This window comes from Falco naumanni, chromosome 4 (genome assembly GCF_017639655.2).
Source record: "Falco naumanni isolate bFalNau1 chromosome 4, bFalNau1.pat, whole genome shotgun sequence".
NCBI classification, from domain to species: Eukaryota; Metazoa; Chordata; class Aves; order Falconiformes; family Falconidae; genus Falco; species Falco naumanni.
Window position 1 is genome coordinate 26,673,609 of NC_054057.1, and position 20,399 is coordinate 26,694,007.

At 37.8% G+C, this 20,399-nt stretch overlaps 1 protein-coding gene across 1 annotated transcript in view; it reads right to left on the minus strand.

Annotated features, from left to right (window-relative positions):
• The window catches only part of CNTNAP2 (contactin associated protein 2), a 1,145,700-nt gene that overhangs the window by 765,717 nt on the left and 359,584 nt on the right, over positions 1–20,399 (minus strand). The window contains exon 3 of the mRNA XM_040592035.1: positions 3,846–4,039. Coding sequence (XP_040447969.1) covers positions 3,846–4,039 — 194 coding nt within the window. The remainder of the gene's footprint in view (positions 1–3,845; positions 4,040–20,399) is intronic.

The window sequence follows — 20,399 nt, forward strand, 5'->3', positions numbered from 1 at the left end:
TATCCCCAAGAATATGAAAAGAAGATTGATGAGAGCTGATTACAAGTCCTACTAGAATAATCACATTTTAAAAGATGACACCTCATAAGACTTCTTCAGCTGTACTAAGGATCTTCCAATTCCCTTTAGAAAAGGCTTAGATCTTAGAGGTGCTCAACCTCTGCCACTAATGCTTATAATCTGAGTCTCAATGTTTTCATAAAACGTCAGTATTCTCTTGTTATATCTATATGACATATTTGCATTATGTTTAGTGTGAAGCATTTACATCATTCTGTGTCTGAATTAGGTAATGGAAACAGTATTACATATAGAATCATGCCTATTATGTATTTGTTAGGCAAACAGAAGGATGGTATTGACGTAGACACCAAAATGAGCATCTACACCAAAACAAAGATATATTGTGTACACAAAACATCCCAGTGGATTTACATATGAAGGGAAACCTCATGACCTATCAAAATTAGAATCTCTGACTACAAGAGCGAACGTAGGAGAGGTGATAAAAATTCTCTAGTTGCTAGGCATTTTATGGAAAAAGGACACATTCACTCATCTTATTAAAATTCATGGAAACTGAAAATATCCAAAAGCCCAGGAGGGGTGGGGTCAGAATATCTATTTCACAGAACTGGGAAGCTTACTCTAAATTCACCTTGAAAGCACTTTCCCCATCACAGACTTCTTGAGAGCCTTTTGATTTCTCTTCTACTTAGGAGATAATTATAGAACTTCTTTTCCTCCCTGACTAATCCATACAGAAGGGGGTCACTCCAGCATTTTATGCAGATTATCATGGTTTGTCCTACCTAGATCTTTGCTGGAAAATACTTCTCCTTTGCTCTCTTTTCCAACTCATCTAGCAAGCTTTATTTTTATTTCCTTCTGTTTCCCATATCTCATCCTGTGACTGTGTCATTTGATATCATAACTGCTTTAGCATTAAATAGTGTTGAACTCTGCACTTTTTTCCTCTTTTTCTTTGCTTTCTCCTTTAATTTTAAATTTACTATTGTCAGGAAACAATGACACTCAGGCTTGGGGATGATGGAAGAGGTACATTAATCAAAGGCTTCATAGCACATTTCTCCTGCGGGTAAAACTTCCAAAAGGTATAAATCCAAAGGGAAAGACTAAATACTTCCTAAAAAGGATTTCTAAGGGCGCCAGAATTATATGAGACTTTTTAAGATCATCATAGTAATTTCAGTCAGGAAGAATCTGACATTATGAATTTAAATTGCCAGTGCTGGACACTTGGCTCATGTGGTCTGATCTGGCCCTCACAGCTTCTGCTGCTTTTAATTTCTTGTACAAACTAACACCAAGAGGAAAATGTGATGGGCAGTTCTGCACCACTTTGTTGCCACATCAGGGAAATCCATCCCCTCCCAACACTACAATGATAGTACAGCTGTATTTCTCCATTTCTCCACGCTCTGGCACCTCCCCTGCCTTGGGAACTTCCTACGACATTAAAAGCTAACAAGCACAGTGTTTTTCAGATTAAACCAAGGCCCAGACAGCATTCAACAACAGAAACAATGCTTTAGGCAAGTTAGAAGTAGTGTCAAGACCTCTAGCCTTTTTTTTTTTTTTTTAATGCTTTTCTAGTATTGGATAAAAATTGCAGGACATGAGTAACAGCAGTACTGCAGCAACCAGCTTGCTAAGTATATCCCAAAGATTTAGCCTTCCAAAGAGAAGTAGCAGACTTCTGCAGAATTTGTCACACGTTTTTGCAAGTGATATCGATGCTCAATAACAGACCAACAGTATTCCCCCCTGAATTCAGAAAACATACATAACCTCTAATAAAGAGAGAAAAAAAAATGTTCTTTCACCAAGGAGCTTTCAGTATTTCTGTATTAAGAAACAACATGAGAATAAAGACTTTCTACAAACCCTCAGAACGGCAGACCACATCAGCAACCGTCACAGCTGTGACTAAATCAACCAAATCACGTGTTGCCAAAAGATTTTCCCTTCAAGGTACTAGGAAGAGATTTTCCTCAGCCTAACTGTCCTACCTTCTGTATCACTCACTCAGCCAGCTGCACAGCCATCTACCAGCCTCCTGAGACAAAGTGTTCATGATTTCAGCAGCGGTTGTTGAAGAAGCTTTTCTACATCTCATATAAAATAAACACTAAAGGCTATATGTACATTTATGTATGTAAATGGCCTTAAAAGGGAAGCTTTATATTTATCAAGTTTAAGGACAAGCTCCCCCCTACCCTGATGAACAACATTTATACCACCAAGTCCTAAGGAGGCTAAAGCAGCACCCGATGTTTTCCTCTTCACTCCTGTCTGTCCCCCTGGCTTTAATTTCTGTCTCAGAATCCTATCTGACACATGGAGGAGGCTTTTTCAATAAATCAATGCTGTAATAAAAAATTACTGCCTCTATGTACTCCACATATTAAGCGGGTTTCTCTTAGACAGATAAAACCATTCACCTTATGCTCTATATTTGACTTTCATTTTAATAACAGACCTTTAATAAAAGAAGCACCTGGCAAAAATGTGAATCCAAAATAGCACAATGTTAAATCTTGTATGCTTTGACAATATTTTCCTGATGAGGCATAAAAGCTAATCAATTTAATTTGATTTCAGAAACAATGATAGCATTCTGCTGTTTTCAAAGTATACTTTTGAAAAAGAAAAGCTATCTGAAAAAACTGCCATAAGGATAGGCATGTCAAGTAATAGCTATCATCATTTTGTCAGCAAAATGGAAGGCTACTGTTTTCAGCAAGAATGAAATTATCAGCTTATCCACAAAAAAATGTAAAACCCAGACCCAAATTATATATTTTTTCCTAAAATTATTATAGCATAAATATCCCTTGTCATGTTTTAACTCCAAGTGCGGTGGGATGGGGGAGAGAATTGGAAGAATAAAGGTGAGAAAACTCATAGGTTAGGACAGATAGTTTAATAGGCAAAGCAAAAGCCACATGTGGAAGCAAAGCCAAACCAAGGCATTCATTCACTGCTTCCATGGGCAGGCAGGGGCTCCGCCATCCCCAGGAGCGCAGGGCTCCAGCATGTGTCACGGTTACTTGGGAAGACAAACACTCTGAATGTCCCCTGCTTCCTTCTTCCTCCAGCTTTATATACTGAGCACGATGTCCTATGGTATGGAATATCTTTTTGACGAGTTGGGGTCAGTAGCCCCAGCTGTCCCCCCACCTCCCAGTCCCTTGTGCCCCGCCTGCTTGCTGTGGGGTTGGGGGAGAGGCAAAACAGCCCCTGGCTCTGTGCAAGCGCTGCTCAACATAACAAAAACATCTCTGTGTTATCAACACTTTCCAGCACAAATCTAAAACACAGGCCATACTAGCTACTATGGAGAAAATTACCTGCTTCCCGGCCAAACCCAGCACATCCCTATAGCACCTATATGGAAAACGACGCATACATGGTCAAACTGCTGTCCCCAGTACACATACACACAAAGAATAAATTATCTTCTGAAGCGTTACGTTTAAAAGCAGATTTTTCAGAGCTATTTTTGTGTGTCACATTTACTCTGTGAAATTACTAAAAAGAAACAGCAGGGAAAGGAAAGCCAAAGCACGAGACTGATGAAGGACTGACTACCAACAAATAACCTCATGTTCTGAGAGTTTCAATCGTCCCAAACAGGCGTTGCTAACCCAGGGACAGGCTTCCTGACAGCAGCTCCAGCTTGATCTGCTGCATTCTGAGCCAAGCTCTGCTCTGCTCTCACAAAACCAACACTGAAGAGCTGAACAAGGTACAGACTTGCCCAAACCACAGTCACCCAACAACATCCAAACATACGCTTCCATTTGTCACCAACGACTTACCCAGATATTTCCATCTTGGTGGTACGGTTTCCAGTTTCTCCCTGTATCACTATAGAGCATCCGATACTGAGTGATCCAGTCCGAGCTGCTATACCTGCCCTGAGTGGCAACAGCACTGAGCTGCTTCCTGCTCCCAAAATCCACCTGTAGCCACTGGTAATGGTCACTGTCCGACGGTGACCAGCCTCCTGCACCTGTTGGGTTGGAACAGAAGAGGCAGATTAGACCTCAAACACTCCCTTTGAAGTGAACACGTGAAGATGCTGAGTGCTAGAGGGCAGTCCAGCAGAGAGGAGTATCATACCAAAAAAAATGTGAAGATATACAAGAGTAATATGATTGAACATTTCTTTTTAAATTGTCTTTAGCATAGGCTTCAAATGCATTAACTCTGTTGCCTTAATCATTTTATGATATAATTATATTAATTTAATGGACTGTCTGCTAACGAATCAATGCCTTTATAATGCCTTAATTACAGTTTATTAGTTTTTGCCAAATTATAATTGTTCAAGGGTTGACCAATTTGCCATGAAATCTTTTGTCAGAGTAAGCTGGCACAAATCAATAACAATCTTTGGATTTCATATGCCTTTTCAATAGCATCTCACATTAAAGAGATAATATAGCTAAAACGGGAGGAAATAAGAGCAAGCTCCCTGCTTTCCTGTTTCACTATAGTGCACAGATCGAAAGATCTACCAGCAGAATTGAAAAAGGAGCACGTACTGCAGGGCTGGATCCTGTTTTGATCTGCTGGGTATACAAGCTGTCACAGATGACTTTGGCAGATGCCTCACAGAAGTGTTATTGCTTTTTATGGTTCTATGAATTAATGATAGTAATACTATTAACAAAATTCTTCTCAGCCACTAGACTACATTGAGCTGTTCTAGATAAATAAGGCCATTGATGCATAGATAAATGTAGTATTAAGACGTTAATGCAATTTCTTATTCTTCGGAAATAAAAAAAAAACATTAAGGGAAAATTGTAGTTGGATACTGCAGAGAATGATTAAAATTCTAAGATAGATATTATAATGATAAGTATTATTCAATACAAGAAACAAAAAAAAATCGATCAATACAGAAAAAAAGTAGGGAATCATTCTCTTTGTATTCATAGCAGATATTAAAGAAGAAGAAAAAAACTTTACAGATTTACAGTGAACACAGGGAGATTTTTTCTTTATTATTTATTTTTTAACCAAATAAATAGCCTGGCAAACCATGAAATCACATCATATGGCCCATGGGCTAATTTTTATTGGTTTTAATTTAATTTATAGATTTCAATTGATGTTACAAGCCTAGCCCGCTTGCCAAGTAAGCAACTCTTTGCTATACTGCATCTTATGTACTCCCATCATTAGGCGGCAGCATTGCCTCAGTCTTAGACAGTTCTAAAACTCATTCAGTTGCTACGGATGTTCCAGTTTGCAGGTCACAGGACATGAACGTGTTGTGATATCAATGGCATCATCCGATGTCATAAGTAGTTCCCTTTCGTTGTAATTAAAAGTGTAGAACTATGCCAATGACATCTAATTTGTTAAAATTGTAGAGATTGACAACAGATGCTTTGCCCTTGCGGTACAGGTAATTATACCCAGCAATATAAACAGGATACCTTAAGGGTAGGGAATAGTTAAATGGTATTAAAACAAAACAAAACACACACAAAAAAACCCCCAAAACACCAAATAAACAAAAAAAACCCCAACAAACTCACCAACAAAACCACCCTTACTAAAAACAGTTGCAGGAAAAAGTATTCCAACACATTCCCAAATTCAAACTAGCTCTATGTATTAAAGGAAATCATAACTGCTTATTTAAAAAATAGATTCTGGATTCTTCAAGACTACTGTGCAAGGAGATTGAAAGAGTTAGCTCTACACACTTGATGTAATAGCTGAGACACCACTTTGTCTCCCTACCCTACCGTCCCTGCCCATTTGGCATCTCTGAGAGTGATGGCACTAAGGTTAAGAAGCCGCCCCCGTACGGAAGCCACCCCTGTAAAAGGACACTTTGGCAGTTTCAGAAAAAGTTATAATGTCAGTATTCAAAAATTACTATGAAAGATAGAGCTGATAAAATCCATCAATAACATGTCCTTCAGCCACATGATTGTTGAAAAAGGATGATATATTATGGCTGTAAGAAGGCTAAAATAGACATTATGTTTTTACACTTTTCATTTATGCAGGCAATTCTGTTATGCAGGAGATTTACATTAAAACCTGGAGATCTTGTTAAATACTTTTAAAAGAAAAAACTATAAAACAACATTATTTTTTCTTTTAGTACATTCATATGACTGAGCTGAGATTTTGGCTGCCTTTAACTAATAAATAGACTCATGCAACGTAAATCACAAATAGGTTTCAAAAAGTCTGTACCTAAAAATCCATTGAAAAGTTTGCAAAAAATGAACGCTAACATTCATATTTTCCTTTTTTTTTTTTTTAAATGTAAGAAACAGCAGAAAACATTCTTCACATCATGCCTGAACAAAGTTATATGTGACACAAGAGTCACGCCAAGGCCAGGCGATGGAAATGTGTATTGCAAGAAGCCTGCCCTAAAACCATTGCATAAGCAAGAGAAGACTTCTAGTCAATATTGCAGACAGCAGCAAACAATATTATCCCATTGGTTTCTTGACCTAATTCTCTATCTCAGTTTTGCATTTGCCTTCCAGCTTTTCCAAGCAAGTAAATTAATAGTCAAAAGGATGAAGGAGAAACATGTTGTGTTCTAGCCAGACCTGGTGCTGAGCAGACCCGTATGTGAAGGGAACAGCACCCAGCCCCTGCAGGAGGGCAGGCGGCAGCCATCCACCAGAGGCAGCCAGTGGGGAACAATTAAAAGTTTCCCTTTCCTCCTTGATTCATCAAGCTGTGTCATTGGGGGGAGCAGATTACTTCATTTTGTTTGTGATACGTGTAACCTCTATTCATTCAAGGATTAATAAAAGTCCTTCTTTTTTTTCAGGTGCACACTCCAAATAAATTATAAAATAGTTGGATTATATAAAATTGTCCCTGCTGTGAAATCCTCGCAAAGGCCCTGAATTCATCAAAGGAATTTAAGTGCCTCCATTCACTCCAAGCAGGTACAAAAATCTCACCTCCCCAGAAACACACACACGCTCACAGCTCAGCGTATCATTAAATATTTCACTGAATAAAAACTAGCTTCTCCACTGAAATGAAGAAATTAGTTTGATATTGAACTGGGAGTAGATGAGTTAGTGACAAACTATTTAACAATTTTTGCCTTTTTAAAAGAGTGGCAAATTTGGAAATCAAATCTGATTTCCACAATATGGCATTATTTTCAAAATATGCTTACTTTTATGGCCAATAAATTATGACAGACTAATGAACTATCTTTAAGGAATAAGCACAATGACAGCATGTTAGTAGTTTTCAGTGAGCATTACTATGTACTGAAATAGCAATGCTATATTAAGTTTGTTAAATAAATGCTATTCACAGTGTTATTCTTCACACCATGGTGTAAACTGTTTATTTTTAATGGTTTAAAGGCTATATTCTGAACTTTATGGCATGCATTATTTGCACTTTTTGTTATGGAAGAAAAAAAAAACCATTGGATAAATGTGGGGGGGGGAGGTAATATGATACACTGTTTAACTTCATGTACTGGTTTTTAATGCCAAATGCCACAATATACTATGAAATCAACAGGAGAACCAACAATTCTTAGAAAGATATGACAGCTACAAAGTATTTAAAAGATATTAAGCACAGGCATATATTTTACTTCTATTAAACAGGTAAGGAGCATTTATGGGGTTCTTTGGTAGCAGAGGTGCAATAAATACAATCGCAGAATATATCTGCTTCCTATTTTTGTTTTTATATTATTCTAGAATTTTATGTGACTAAACATATTCACCCATGCAGTGGCAAAAATAATTGTCTCAGTGGCATCAAAAGAGTCACTGAATACTTTTAGCTTTACTATATCTAGCACTACACACAACTCCACACAAACAGGGCAACTAATTTCCAGTTGAGCAAGGATGACTGTCTGCGGACCATTGAGAGCGGACACCAGAGAACTGCGACAGCAGCAGTAACATCAACAACGAGCACGTGGCCAAGAAAATTGCCTGCACAGAAAAGCCTTAAAGTCTTAATCGGGAAAGCCAGCAGGAGCATTCCTGCTGTAAAAGGCAGCTATGAAAGGTTTCATGAAGCTTTACTTTCGCAACAAGCTACAAAAAGTCGTTTCATCTGTTCCTGCTGCAGTCGGACCGAACGTGTAATGATCTACTACTGAAATACATGCTCACTGATGCAGAAGACACATAAAACTACATTCAGAATGTTAAAAACTTGTAAAAATAGAGTTTTCATTATTTTTTTTTAACCACATAAAGACAATTTCTAAGAAATAGTATTTTCATCATTATAACATTTGAAGTTCAAAGACTTTTCTTTTTTTTTTTAATTACGAAAATCCCAATGCCTTTCATGTTTCTATTGGATTTTATTCTCCAGGTTCATTCTGTGGAACTGAAAATGACATGAAAGCCATAACCTATCTCTAAGTTACACGTGCAAAAGATGGCGCTTTTTATATCTTGAGGAGTATAAAGAATTCAAGTCAATGTAAGTCTATTTTTGCAAAATTTCACATATAATTACTTCCTTTTAATTAATTATACATTTCAGCTCCCTATTCAATGTTGACTGAGCTAGCTCCCATTTTCTGCACACAAAGAAAGCCTGCATGGTGAGTTAGACTTACTTTCTTACCATTCCCCCGATACATTATCAGTAAGAAGCAAAGCTGGGGTCTGCTTATAGATTTTAGGTTTTTAACTGAACTGTCATATGCTACTGAGGTTACAGATCTCTAAGAAGAGAAACACTGATGCCTTTTTTAAATGTCTGTCTCTTTTCAGTTAGAAATTTGCATTTTTTTAAAAAATGGCACTTTAATCTTCATTCATGACTGAAACGGGACAGATTAATTTGCACTAGAAAAAAATTCATTCCTTCTTGGTAATACTTGCTCATCATTCCCTACTTCAAATCACAAAATAAAAAATACCAGTTCTGCAGCAAGCTGAGTTTTCTAGTATTTTCATATCAGTAATATCAGGTTTCAATAACATGAATAAAAGAAGGAGGGGGTCCTTAGAGATTTCATTAGAAAACAAACTATGAAAAGCTATAGATAGAAGATTTAGGATTTCTGGTAGTTATAAATCAAGGGATTACTTTATCTAATCATAACAATTTCTATAGCCTTTCAGGAAGGAAACCAAAAATATGCCTTTTTTAATAATTATGTCATAATAACCCAAAACAGTCTGTGCTTATTTGTATTGCAAAACCACAACCCAATCTGTCAATGAGAAATAACACTTTCTAGGTCACTGCAATAGCATGAAATCAATACTGTTTGATACCTTGCTATTTTCCAAGACATTGCTTGTCATTCCTCTACATAAAAGATAAATCAAGACAAAAAGGAAAACTTTGAAATACTGAGATCATTCAATCACTGCACTTCAGAGAAAATACTGGCAGCCATTTTCCACAGCACTCTAGAAAAGAATATACAAACCCCCCCCAAACTCCTAAGCAACATAAATCTCCCTGCACTGTTAGTCACATTATGCTTAAGTAGGACATCAGTGGCTGTTTCAATTTTTTGCTTGTCTTCGTGTCGGTGCATTTTAGCATTGAGGTATACACTGCATACGGACAGTAGAACACCTGACTTTACACTGAGCAAATAACGTCACAGCACGAAGGGGTCTCGTCACATGAGAAATGTTATGCATATGCAGACATCTCAGATGGTTAAACACTTTGCACTTCAAGCTGCTTTGAGAAAGGCTCACTAAAAGAATAAATCAAAATAATAGAATAAAGGCTGCTAATAAAGCAACCCTCTGTTGGGTAGAGCCCTTTAACAAAGAGACTCCAGTCCTCATATAAGGCTTCACTTGTAATTAAAACAATCTTCTCCTGATATTGGTACAGAGAAACATTTTTGGAATTCCTCATCATTAACAGCATGCATTGTTACATTTCTTGAACCCACCTGCTGTTCTAGCAAAATTTGGATTTGTAATTCAGCCCCTGTCTTCAGGGTAGGGATATGCTTTTGCATGTTTGAAGAGCTCTTCTTTCCAGCACGTAACAGCAACCGTGGAATTGCGGACAAGGCCATGCATAATGCTGGTGTTGGGCAAATAATGAACTATTTCATTATTTGCTGCTTCTAAATACCAGCTTTGCTTCTTTTGAAGGCAGAAATACTGAGAAAAGAGCAGCATGATTATAATCATCCTCTATTTAAAATTACCAATATTTGTTTTGTAAAAAAATTGAATACCACAGAGAAGAGGAGGACAGAAATGACAACTAGATTTCTTCTTCTCCAGAATTCATTATTAGAATTTACCTGAAATCAGACTACATTTACTGAAAACTGGAAAATTAGACCCAACCTTTGGCCTAACTCCCAACAAGTTTCAACAGCAGCTTTCCAGAGGTGCAACAAGAACTGGGCTCCAGCAAGCCTCGAAGCTCTAGGTTCCCTACAAGGCACACATGATAAAATTCATTTTGAACGTATAGCAGAAGACTGGAATGATCCAACATTCATTCCCCAATGTAGCCTTTCATCTTAGCAGCTGAGAGTTGTCAGTCTACGGAGAGGCCAGTATCAGCATCAACTTGGACTTCTGAAAGGCTGAGGTAGCACACCAGCCTACCCAGTGCCAATTACTACTCACTGGAAATGTTTTTACTGGTTTCTAGTGGCATTTACAAGTGTCTTTCCTTGGTGTGGCTTAAAGCCTCTCATAAAGTATCACCTTCATTTCTTCAAACTATGGATTTTTTATATTTGGGGGGGGGGGGGGGGGGGCGTGGTGGAGGGGAAGGAAATAACAATTAGCCCTTATTCACTTTATCATATTTTTTTGAAATTGTTAGACTAACTTTAGCAGACTTCCCCTCTACCAAATAATAGACAAGGGAGGGGGAACCCTAATTATATTTCTTAAAATTATTTCTTTTTAATTTAAAAACCTCAAAGTTAAGACTAGAAATAACCCAAGGGTAAGAGTATTTATCAGAATACAGTCCACATAGATCCTTTTTAAAAGAACATTTAAATCACTATATTATTTTTAAAATCCCAATAGATCTTTCTTACAGTAAATGCAATTAAAATAAATCCCTTGATGTAGTGTCTGCTTCTTAATACCCACCGCTTCCTAGTATATCTTAACTGTGCACAAACCACATACGAGGGAATGATTGATCAATCTGTCCTAAGGAATAGTGGTAATATCTAACAATAAAAATGATGCAAAAGAGATCTCGTTGTCATTCACAGTTGTCAAACTCAAAGCACGGGAAAAAAAAAAAAAAAGTTGTAAGCCTGAGGAGTCTCACATCCTGAATCCACTGTTGGGGAACAAACACTTTGCAGCTTTGGTTATTTTAATGAACACATCACTTCAAACTATGCCTTTCCCATCTGTTCTGCTTTCTAATTACATATGCAAAAAGAAGCTCATTCACAACTGCATCCTAATGGAATCTTAAACAAAACTTGGACGAGATTTAAATATTCTGTGCGCATCATCTGTATTCAAGGCATTGAGCAGCTTCTTCTCCATGAGGTGTTTTCTTGTTTTCTAGACAGAAAGTTGAGGCAAAGCAATGGATCACTGCACCCAGGCATACAAACCCCTTGCATACAAAATAACCGCAGTGGCATACAGGAGACAAGGAAGAGAGCAGAGAGATCTCCCTTGCCTCACACCCCCTTTTCAAGTACCAGGACACAAATCTTTCATTGCATGTTTATGCATTGCAGCACTGGGGTTTTCCTAACAACTTGGGTCATATCCTGGCAAGAACTAGCAAGCGTATAGCTAATGGATAGCCAGCACCGCCACTGCAATGCCTCTGCTGAGCAATTGAGCCCTGATTAACAGATTGTTATCCAAGATTTTAATGATTGTCAGATCAGCAATAGCAAAGTTTTAGTGACTGTGGCTGAACAGCACTTGCAGCACTTTAGAATCCAGATACCAGCTCATTATGGCAGTTCCTTGTAATTGTTGTGATCCCTCAATAGAAATGACAGATGGAAATGAATTAAGGTCTTCCTCCACCTGATCTATACCATTTCAATAGCAACAAGGTGCCTAAACACTTTAGTCACCTGTTCCCATTAGTGCAGTCCACACAGTGATGGAAGGCAAAGCTGAGTTTCTGTAAGTTAAATCGTGATATTCTAGCCCACCTCAATTAACATTTTCCCCTCAAACGACTGTACAAGAAAGATGATTAAATGCCATAACTCAGTCTTAGATATCTTGTTCTGTGACAAGTCTTCAGTGATAAAAGATAAAACCAAAACCTTCTCCCCTGCAGAGACTTGCCGTGTGAGATCCTGTAGGGGATATCATTTCTGCTGTTCAGCTTTGGCATATACCAGCATTCCAGTGATGTGCAAACCATGCTGCCTTGAAACGCTCACCATTAACAAATAAAAGTGACATGATTATTTCATTATTAATGTTTTCTGTTTTCTATCACTGCTTCCAAATCTCCTGGACTGTGTCTCCTGCAATCATTTTTTCTCCCTTGAAATGCCCTGCTCATGACGTACTCCCCTTCAGCTGTTATGTGTCCTGAAAGACTCTTAGCCCAGCAAGTGCAAAAAATGACTTGGCAGAGCTCCTGCTGCTAAATACTGCAGTTCTGAGGGCCAGCTCCCTTGATGATTGCCAACAGTCAAACTTTGCCTGCTGCTACCCATGTTTATAACACCCACTTGGGCTCAGCCACAGAACCTGAACACTGCTCCCTTTTCTTCTCTCGCTGTTACTCTTTATCCGTTTATACCATGGATTTTTGTTTGTTTGTTTGTTTTGCTTGTTTGGATTTTTTAAAGCTGCTTCTTTTGGGATTGGAACAAAACAAAAAAAAAAAAAAAAAACCACATTGAATTATATGCTTAGGTTGAAGATTTTTCCCTAGTGTTTCCTATCCAGCTTAAACCTGCTTTTCCTCTATACAAATGTCTTTTCCGTCTGCTCAGATTTTTACAGGAATTTCCTAGAAGCTGGTTTCAACCCAAATGGTCACGATTCCTCAAAACTCAGAACTGTTAATTCAGCCTGAAATATTATTTCTGACTACCTTATTCCTTTCGAGTGCTAAAATCATTACACATTTTGATAAATTTCCACAAAAAAAATTGTAAGTGAAGCCCATGAATCGTCATATAGTTTTCTTTTCTGAAACAAAATGACCGAGGGTGGGGAGGGTGAGGGGGGGTGGTGGAAGAAAATCTGTCAGGTCTACCGAAAGTTTCTAAATACTTCCCAATCTCTTACCTAAATCTTTTCTGTATGCAAATTGCTTAGAAAATTAACAGCTAGAGGGAGCTATACTATCTTACTTTTGCCAACATTACATTACCAGTTACCCAAACTCTGGTGACCAGACAGGACTCTTCCCTACCCGGCTCATTGATCAGCCCCCACTTCCAAATGCTTATGTGAGACAGCCCTTATTCCTGATGTTACAGAAGCTCCGATATTATCGGTGCCATGCATGAATACAAGTTACGGGTATTGTTTTATCTGTCTTAGGAAATGTGCTTCCCTCTCCTGTTTTTCCTTCAACAAGCGGGAGCTCAGAACTGTGAAATATTAAGATAACTTTTGAAGCTGATTCAAGGGTTTTGCAGAGTTTTCTGCTTTTAAAAAAGCTAAAGGATAATTATCTTTCCATTAATGCATATATTTCCAGCAGTACCCAGATCCTTACCCTTTCTCTCCATTAATAAAATATTATATATTTTTAAAAATTACTCTGTACTGCATCCATTTTGTCAAGGAAAGCTCACATTATGACTACTATTTTGCTAATATCAAAATATTTGTTCATATCATATGCAGAGTTGCAACAATATGGGAGGAACATTTTTTTTTGTTTTAATTTACAAAATAATCTTCATTTCAAGCTAGGACTATACCACAGCAGAATTCAACTTCTCAGGGCAATGATTTGCCTGAAGTCTATGGTAAACTAGTAATAAATATTGATTATTCCCTCATGAGTTTATACTCATTGGAGCCAAAACGTAGCACTATATACAAAATCATTATAATCATGTGAAGCTGTACTAGGGAAAAAAGCCGGCAGAAAAAGTTGAAATGCTAATAAAAGTAACAGTGCTCTTATCAGTGGCATCAAATGTTAATTTACCCACATGGGATTATCTAATCTGATACATTTTAGACACTAATCAGGGAATGAAATTCTGCTAGGATTTTTATTCAATATAAATTAATGAGAACTCAAAGTTCATGCTGCAGAGCATTTCAAAAATTAAACTGTAATAAATTGAAAGCCCCAAATGCACACTCCAACCCTTGTTCTTTAAATTTTAACCTACAGAAGGGAGAATATGAACATGCTAACTTTGGAGTAGGAAGGTTCATCTTTCAGAGTGTGGGGGAGGATTCAAAGCAGGATTTAATTTCAGGTGCCCTGAATCATCCCCACTTCTCCCCCTGCCTCCATTAGCCCTCCAAAGCTCTTAGGCTGGCATGGCTCCCCAGCCTGAAATTAATCTCTCTGCATTTTCCGCACTCTCAATTTAAGCTGTTCAGGCTACAGATTGAAATAATTGTCCTGAATGCATTCTACACCTCACTCAAGTCTGCTGAGACAAAAAAAGAAAAAAAATATGTCCACACCAATTCAAGATACCCACTCCCCTTCAAAAGGAGGAGAAAAAAAAAAAAAAAAAAAAGAGAGGCCCAAACCTACCAACTCAGACACCTCAACTGCAGCTTGTACCCTAAATAATTTCTGTATGTACAGAGAGGTAGTTGGCAGATGAAGAAGCAGCCACAGCTACCAGGAGTGCTTGAGACAGAAATCATCTACCTTGGCAGGAGCATTGCCCAGACAAGCAAAGACCTAAGTGAGAATAAAAATAGCTTTGCATGCTTCAGGTGGCCTGTGAGCCACCATAACACGGCATTTGCCTCATACAGGCAACTGAAAATAAACAGTATTTTGAAACTTGATGAAAAATGTTGCAATGCTAAAACTATTAATAAAGTAATAATAAAGCTAATAATAATTTCTCCCCATAGAGCCAGCTGCTCTGTCCCTCTAAACATTACCTCCTTCTCTTCCTGAATAAAGCTCAGGATTTTTACTGCATGCTGGAATATGCAAATCTTCCTAACAATCTTCAAGGAAATTTCCATTCGCTGAGTCTAGACATGGAAGCACTACTGCAGCTTGACATACATCGTCTGGGGACATGACAGATTTTCCATGACTTCTGTGGTCTCCTGATTCACTTTTACATTGAAAAAAATCACTTATCACAGACAGCAAGTCCTTCTCTACTTCCAGCTACATGGACACCATTCCTACTGAAGACAGATGGATTTTCCTTCCAGCATAAGCCCAGCAAATAAGTATGCAGCAAGGGCTCTTAAAGCACAAACCACTACTAGCTAAATCACTACTTCTGTGAAAATTGAATCCTATGATTATTGTGCTATAAAAAGGTCTTAAACAGGCAAAATCACATGGCTTAAAAACTGAATGTGTGATATGGTAATTATATGTATTATGGTTAGAATATAGGTTTAAATATAGGGTTTTTTGAAATAATAAAAAGAGGAAAAAATGTCTGATGCTAATTCTGGGTTTAAAGGAATCTTACACCACAGTTTTAGCTTCTGATTTGGCAGTGTTAGTTCAGCATCATAAAATCAGGGTCACTTGTAAAAGCTAGGTAATGCTTATCAGGCCATGGCAATTTTTTTCACTTTTATTTATTATCACTATTATATAACCTCTCTTCCCTTGTTAGTAGCAGCAGAGTACGATTTGGAGATAAAGAGTGATTTACCATAGATTTTATAAAGGAAGTATATTACACAGATGAAACCGGGGGAAAAAGTATACATAATATATTAACTTGATTATCAAAACATATACTAGCTTTAGGAAAGATATTACACTTGATGGCTGGGAGAACATTTATAACAAGAAAGTAAAAATGTTAATAATATTCTGTTTAGCTTTTTCTTAAAAGTAAAATAAGGGGAGTGAAGTTTGTAACTTCAGTCTTATCCTGGATTTCAGTGAAATACCAAAGTTCTACAGAACATTTAAGCATTTTTGCCTGACAACAGTATCTGTTCTGAGAGGTTTCATCAAGCCACATTTTGAATAGTTGTTTTTTTTTTTTATTCCTTTCAAGTTTGCCTACAGGACTTACACAGTGCAGGGGGCTGAAATCTGGAAGTGAGATGCTCCGACATTGTTGCTGGCTTATGCCTCCCGGCAGCCTGCTGCAGGCACCACAGGCAGTGCATCATGACGTTGTTACCCCTGACACCCTCCAGAAGCCTGGGCTACTGGCACCCTGCTGCCCTGCCAGCAGCTCTCAGGGACATTAGTCTCATAGAAGAACAAAGATACCCAATCTGGAGGTATTCCCAACTGGTTCAAAGAAAAGGGTTTCCACTTTCTCATCCCAGTTTTGTGGTTCATAACACGTTCTTTCCATGATGGCTATATACCATATATATATATATATATATATATATATACACACACACACCCCATGATACCACCACTTAATGGCTTCTCCTTGGGTCTTGCCACAGAAGGTTCTCAAGCACACGCAGAGCTCGAGTTTCCCAGGATGTGTGTATTTGCACGCAGGCACTTGAGAGCTCTCCCTTCACTCTCTCCATCCCTCTGGTCTCTCTTGTGCTTGCAGCTCTGGCTTTCCAACCCTACACACCACTTTCTCATTCAGCTGTTTCCTCTGCTACATTAAATTCAATTGAGAACCAAAAAGACAGCTGGGGGCTGAAGCACTCATCCTGCGAGGAGAGGCTAAGGGACCAGGGCTTGGTCAGCCTGGAAAAGAGAAGGCTTGAGGGGAACCTAACAGCAACCCCCAGTACCAGCAGGGCAGTCATCAAAGAGATGGGGGCAGGCTCCTTGTGGAAGCATGTGGCAGGAGGATGAGAGGCAATGGATACAAACAGACATGGGAGAGATTCTGGCTGGCAATTTATATATATATGTGTGTGTGCGTGTATATGTATGAATATTATTATTTTTTGTTTGTTGGTTTTGGTTTTTTTTTTTCACTATGAGCACAGTCACACAGGTTGCCCAGGGAAGCTGCAGTCTCTGTCCTTGGAAATTTTCCAGATCCAACTGGTTAAAGGCCTGAGCAACCTGGTCTGATCTCAGAGCTGAACCCTGCTTTGGGGAGGTGGCTGGACTGGAGACTTCCTGAAGTTCCTTTTAATTAGAGTAAGTTTATTATTATAAGAGTAGCTTATTATAAGGGCAGTAGATTGGCAAATATAACTACATATATACATATACATATATACATATACATAACTACAAATATAACTACAGGTCAGCCTAACTTTAATTAACTAAGCAGATAACAGAGTATAAGCAACACAACAAAAAACTTTCCACAGACAACAGGATGGAGGAACACTCTGAGTGAAGGTAGCTGTTAAATATGATTTTTGCTTATGTTGAAGTAAAATTGTATGATCTGGCTGTCTTATACACGTTAAGATATTACACATTATTAGGATAATAAATGGACCTTACTTCCTAAATGCTTTTCTACACTCTTTGAATCACTGTTCACTCAGAACCTCCAATCTGTGGATGTCAAACCTTTCCTGAAATTCTGTCAATAAACTTGATAAGGTAGGTGGTATTTCTGCTCTAGCAAATGACTCATTACATTTATTTGAAATAATATTTAATCCTGATTTTACACATTTACCATTCTTATATTTTACTTTTCTTTTTCATTCTGTATTGCATAATCATCATTGACAGCTATTTTGTACATATCATGGCAACACACTAACTTGCCATATGATATTGACCTTTACTTACTCATTATATCACTTGATTATATATTTATATTAAATTATTGGTACTGGGAAATCTTACTCTTCTGGAATAACCTCCACATCTTTTCTGAATATATAAATTTGAGAAGTTACAAAGTTGCCAAAATAAAGAAAAAAAACAAGCCAACCAACGAACCCCCAAAAAACCAAAAAACCCAAAACACACAAATCACAACCAAAAACAAAGATTGAGAAACATACAGTGTATTTCGTGAGCTCATTCTGGAAGAAAAATCAGGTAAAGGGCACAAGAAAATCAGAAAATTAGACATCAACTTTCAAACTAGTTTTCTAAAAGCAGTTATGTATGATAGACATGGATTTGAAAAAGAATGAGATTCTAATACACTAAAAGCAAAAAAAAAAAGTCTATCACAATGGATTTAGCAGTAGTTTCACAATGGACTCAGTGAAGTGGGAGTAGGAAATATTTTATCTTCCTCCAGTAGTCATTTGCTAGCATCATTGGACAAATGCTATAGCCACAGAAGTAAAAGCAGATTAAGCTTTCCCTATAACAGACACAACACCATTCTGCTGCCTTTTCCAGTACTTTGCTACAAGGTAAAAAATTCTGAATATTGTGCTTACAGTCCATTATGTTGAATAGCATCAGTATCTGCACAACGACCTTAGATAAGGCACCACTGTATCTTCTGGAACCAGTCCACAAGCTCAGCAGCGTGCAACGTCACGTGTCAGATTTACCAACTGACTCTGAAACTGGAAAAGCAAGAATCCTATAATTCAATATTCATCAAAGATCAGGAGAGGAAATTTCCATACTTGATTCTTGATGGGTAAAAAGAACATGGCAAAAATATCTTGGATACAAGGCTCCTCAGGCGATAAGTTTTCTATTCACCTTTATTTACAGACTAAATTATCTGTTATGTCTCTCCCGGCACAATGCATGTTTGGATCATAGTCCACACCTCAAGACCATTACATTTCTAGCTCTTGTCATAAAAGTCCTTAAACGCACAGTAACTGAAATAGTTCTAGTTGCCACTGATTTTGTCAACCTTTGTACAATTTTACCTGACAAATTCATGTTCTACGGCTGTGCATTGCCAAGCACCATGGAAAGCGACCTAAAACAGCAGCTTGTGCCATGTTAACATCCCTGGAGCTGCAGTCATCAGCTGAAGGATTACCTTCTAGTCAGAACATATTGTGTTATGCTTTATCATGCTAGATCTGCAGTGACAAGTTCCTTCTAAAAGAAGAAAACACTGCAGCTGAGTTTCTGAAGCTACAAGCTTCAGGAATCAGGCGACTGCAAAATCTCCACACATGTTGCAGCATTCCAAAACCACAGCAATGCTTATTACACCATTTTCAATCAGGCTGATGACTCGCAGTGTATACTTGCTTAATGCCTGCCTAGGATTTAAAAATTAAATAAAATGCAAAGATAAAGGTGCCAACAAAATGCATGATCCAAAAGCTACCGAAGTCAAAGGGCGTCTTTTCACCAGCAGCTTTCAGATCGAGCTGTGAAATATGTCAATGCGCTCTGTTCCTGACTACCACCAAAACCACTGCAGGCTGCCAGCACCACCAGCTTTTAAATGTCAAACAGCCTTTCAAAACTTTCCATGGTGATCTCTGTCTTTATGATGTGATGCCTCTTCCCATTAGCCATGAATATTTGTTCTTAGAATCGGAGGTCATGGAAATAGCTGTGACACAGAGGGTACCAGCACTGCAATAAACTGAATGTCTTTTTTTTGAGAGTTAAAGCACCATGTGACATCAAATGCAAACAGCCACTAAAGATCAGTCTTTTCCCCTGTAAGAGGATTCTTTCTATGGGAAAAAGCTTTGTGAGAAAGCTGAAGTTCTTGAGCTTCTCCTCCAGAGAAGGGAATTAGCTTTTTGTACCTACAACCTGCAAGTATCTTTATACATTTTTTTCCCCAATATGCAAACATTAGAGTACTATTAAACTGAGTTTCTGGATGCTTCCAGGGTTTTTAGTTATCTGTGCTAAGCCACCAATAAAGAGACTGAAAAGCTGTATGACAAAATTATTTCTTTTATAAGGAGGTAATTGCTATAAAAAACTAGCTTTATCATTTGGAGTTTTCTTTTTGCATTTGACACAAGCTTTTCTTTGAAAGAAAGCCTTAGATAAATTGTTGAACTTCATTTTATAGGCTCATCTATCTTTCTAAGAAAGGAAAGCTTGATGCTCATTTCTGTATTCTAGAAGCATATTCTATACTTTCAAACACACCTAGTTAAAAAGAACTATATAATCCCTCTGGGAATAAAAAGAAATCAAATGTGGACATGGTACATTAGCTTAATAAAACCCAAGAAAGACATTTACGAACTCTCTGGCTTGAGGGTCCCTTTAGGAACAAACACAAACCGTTGTGTTTTCTACATAATCTTCCTTCACTAACACCATCCACAGGAGAAAGTGCATCACATCCCTTCAGTCTGAGTCAGACGGTGGTATCCAGATCACAACTACTTTTTAAAATGTGTCTTAATTTGTTGAAAGCAGTTCAGTGA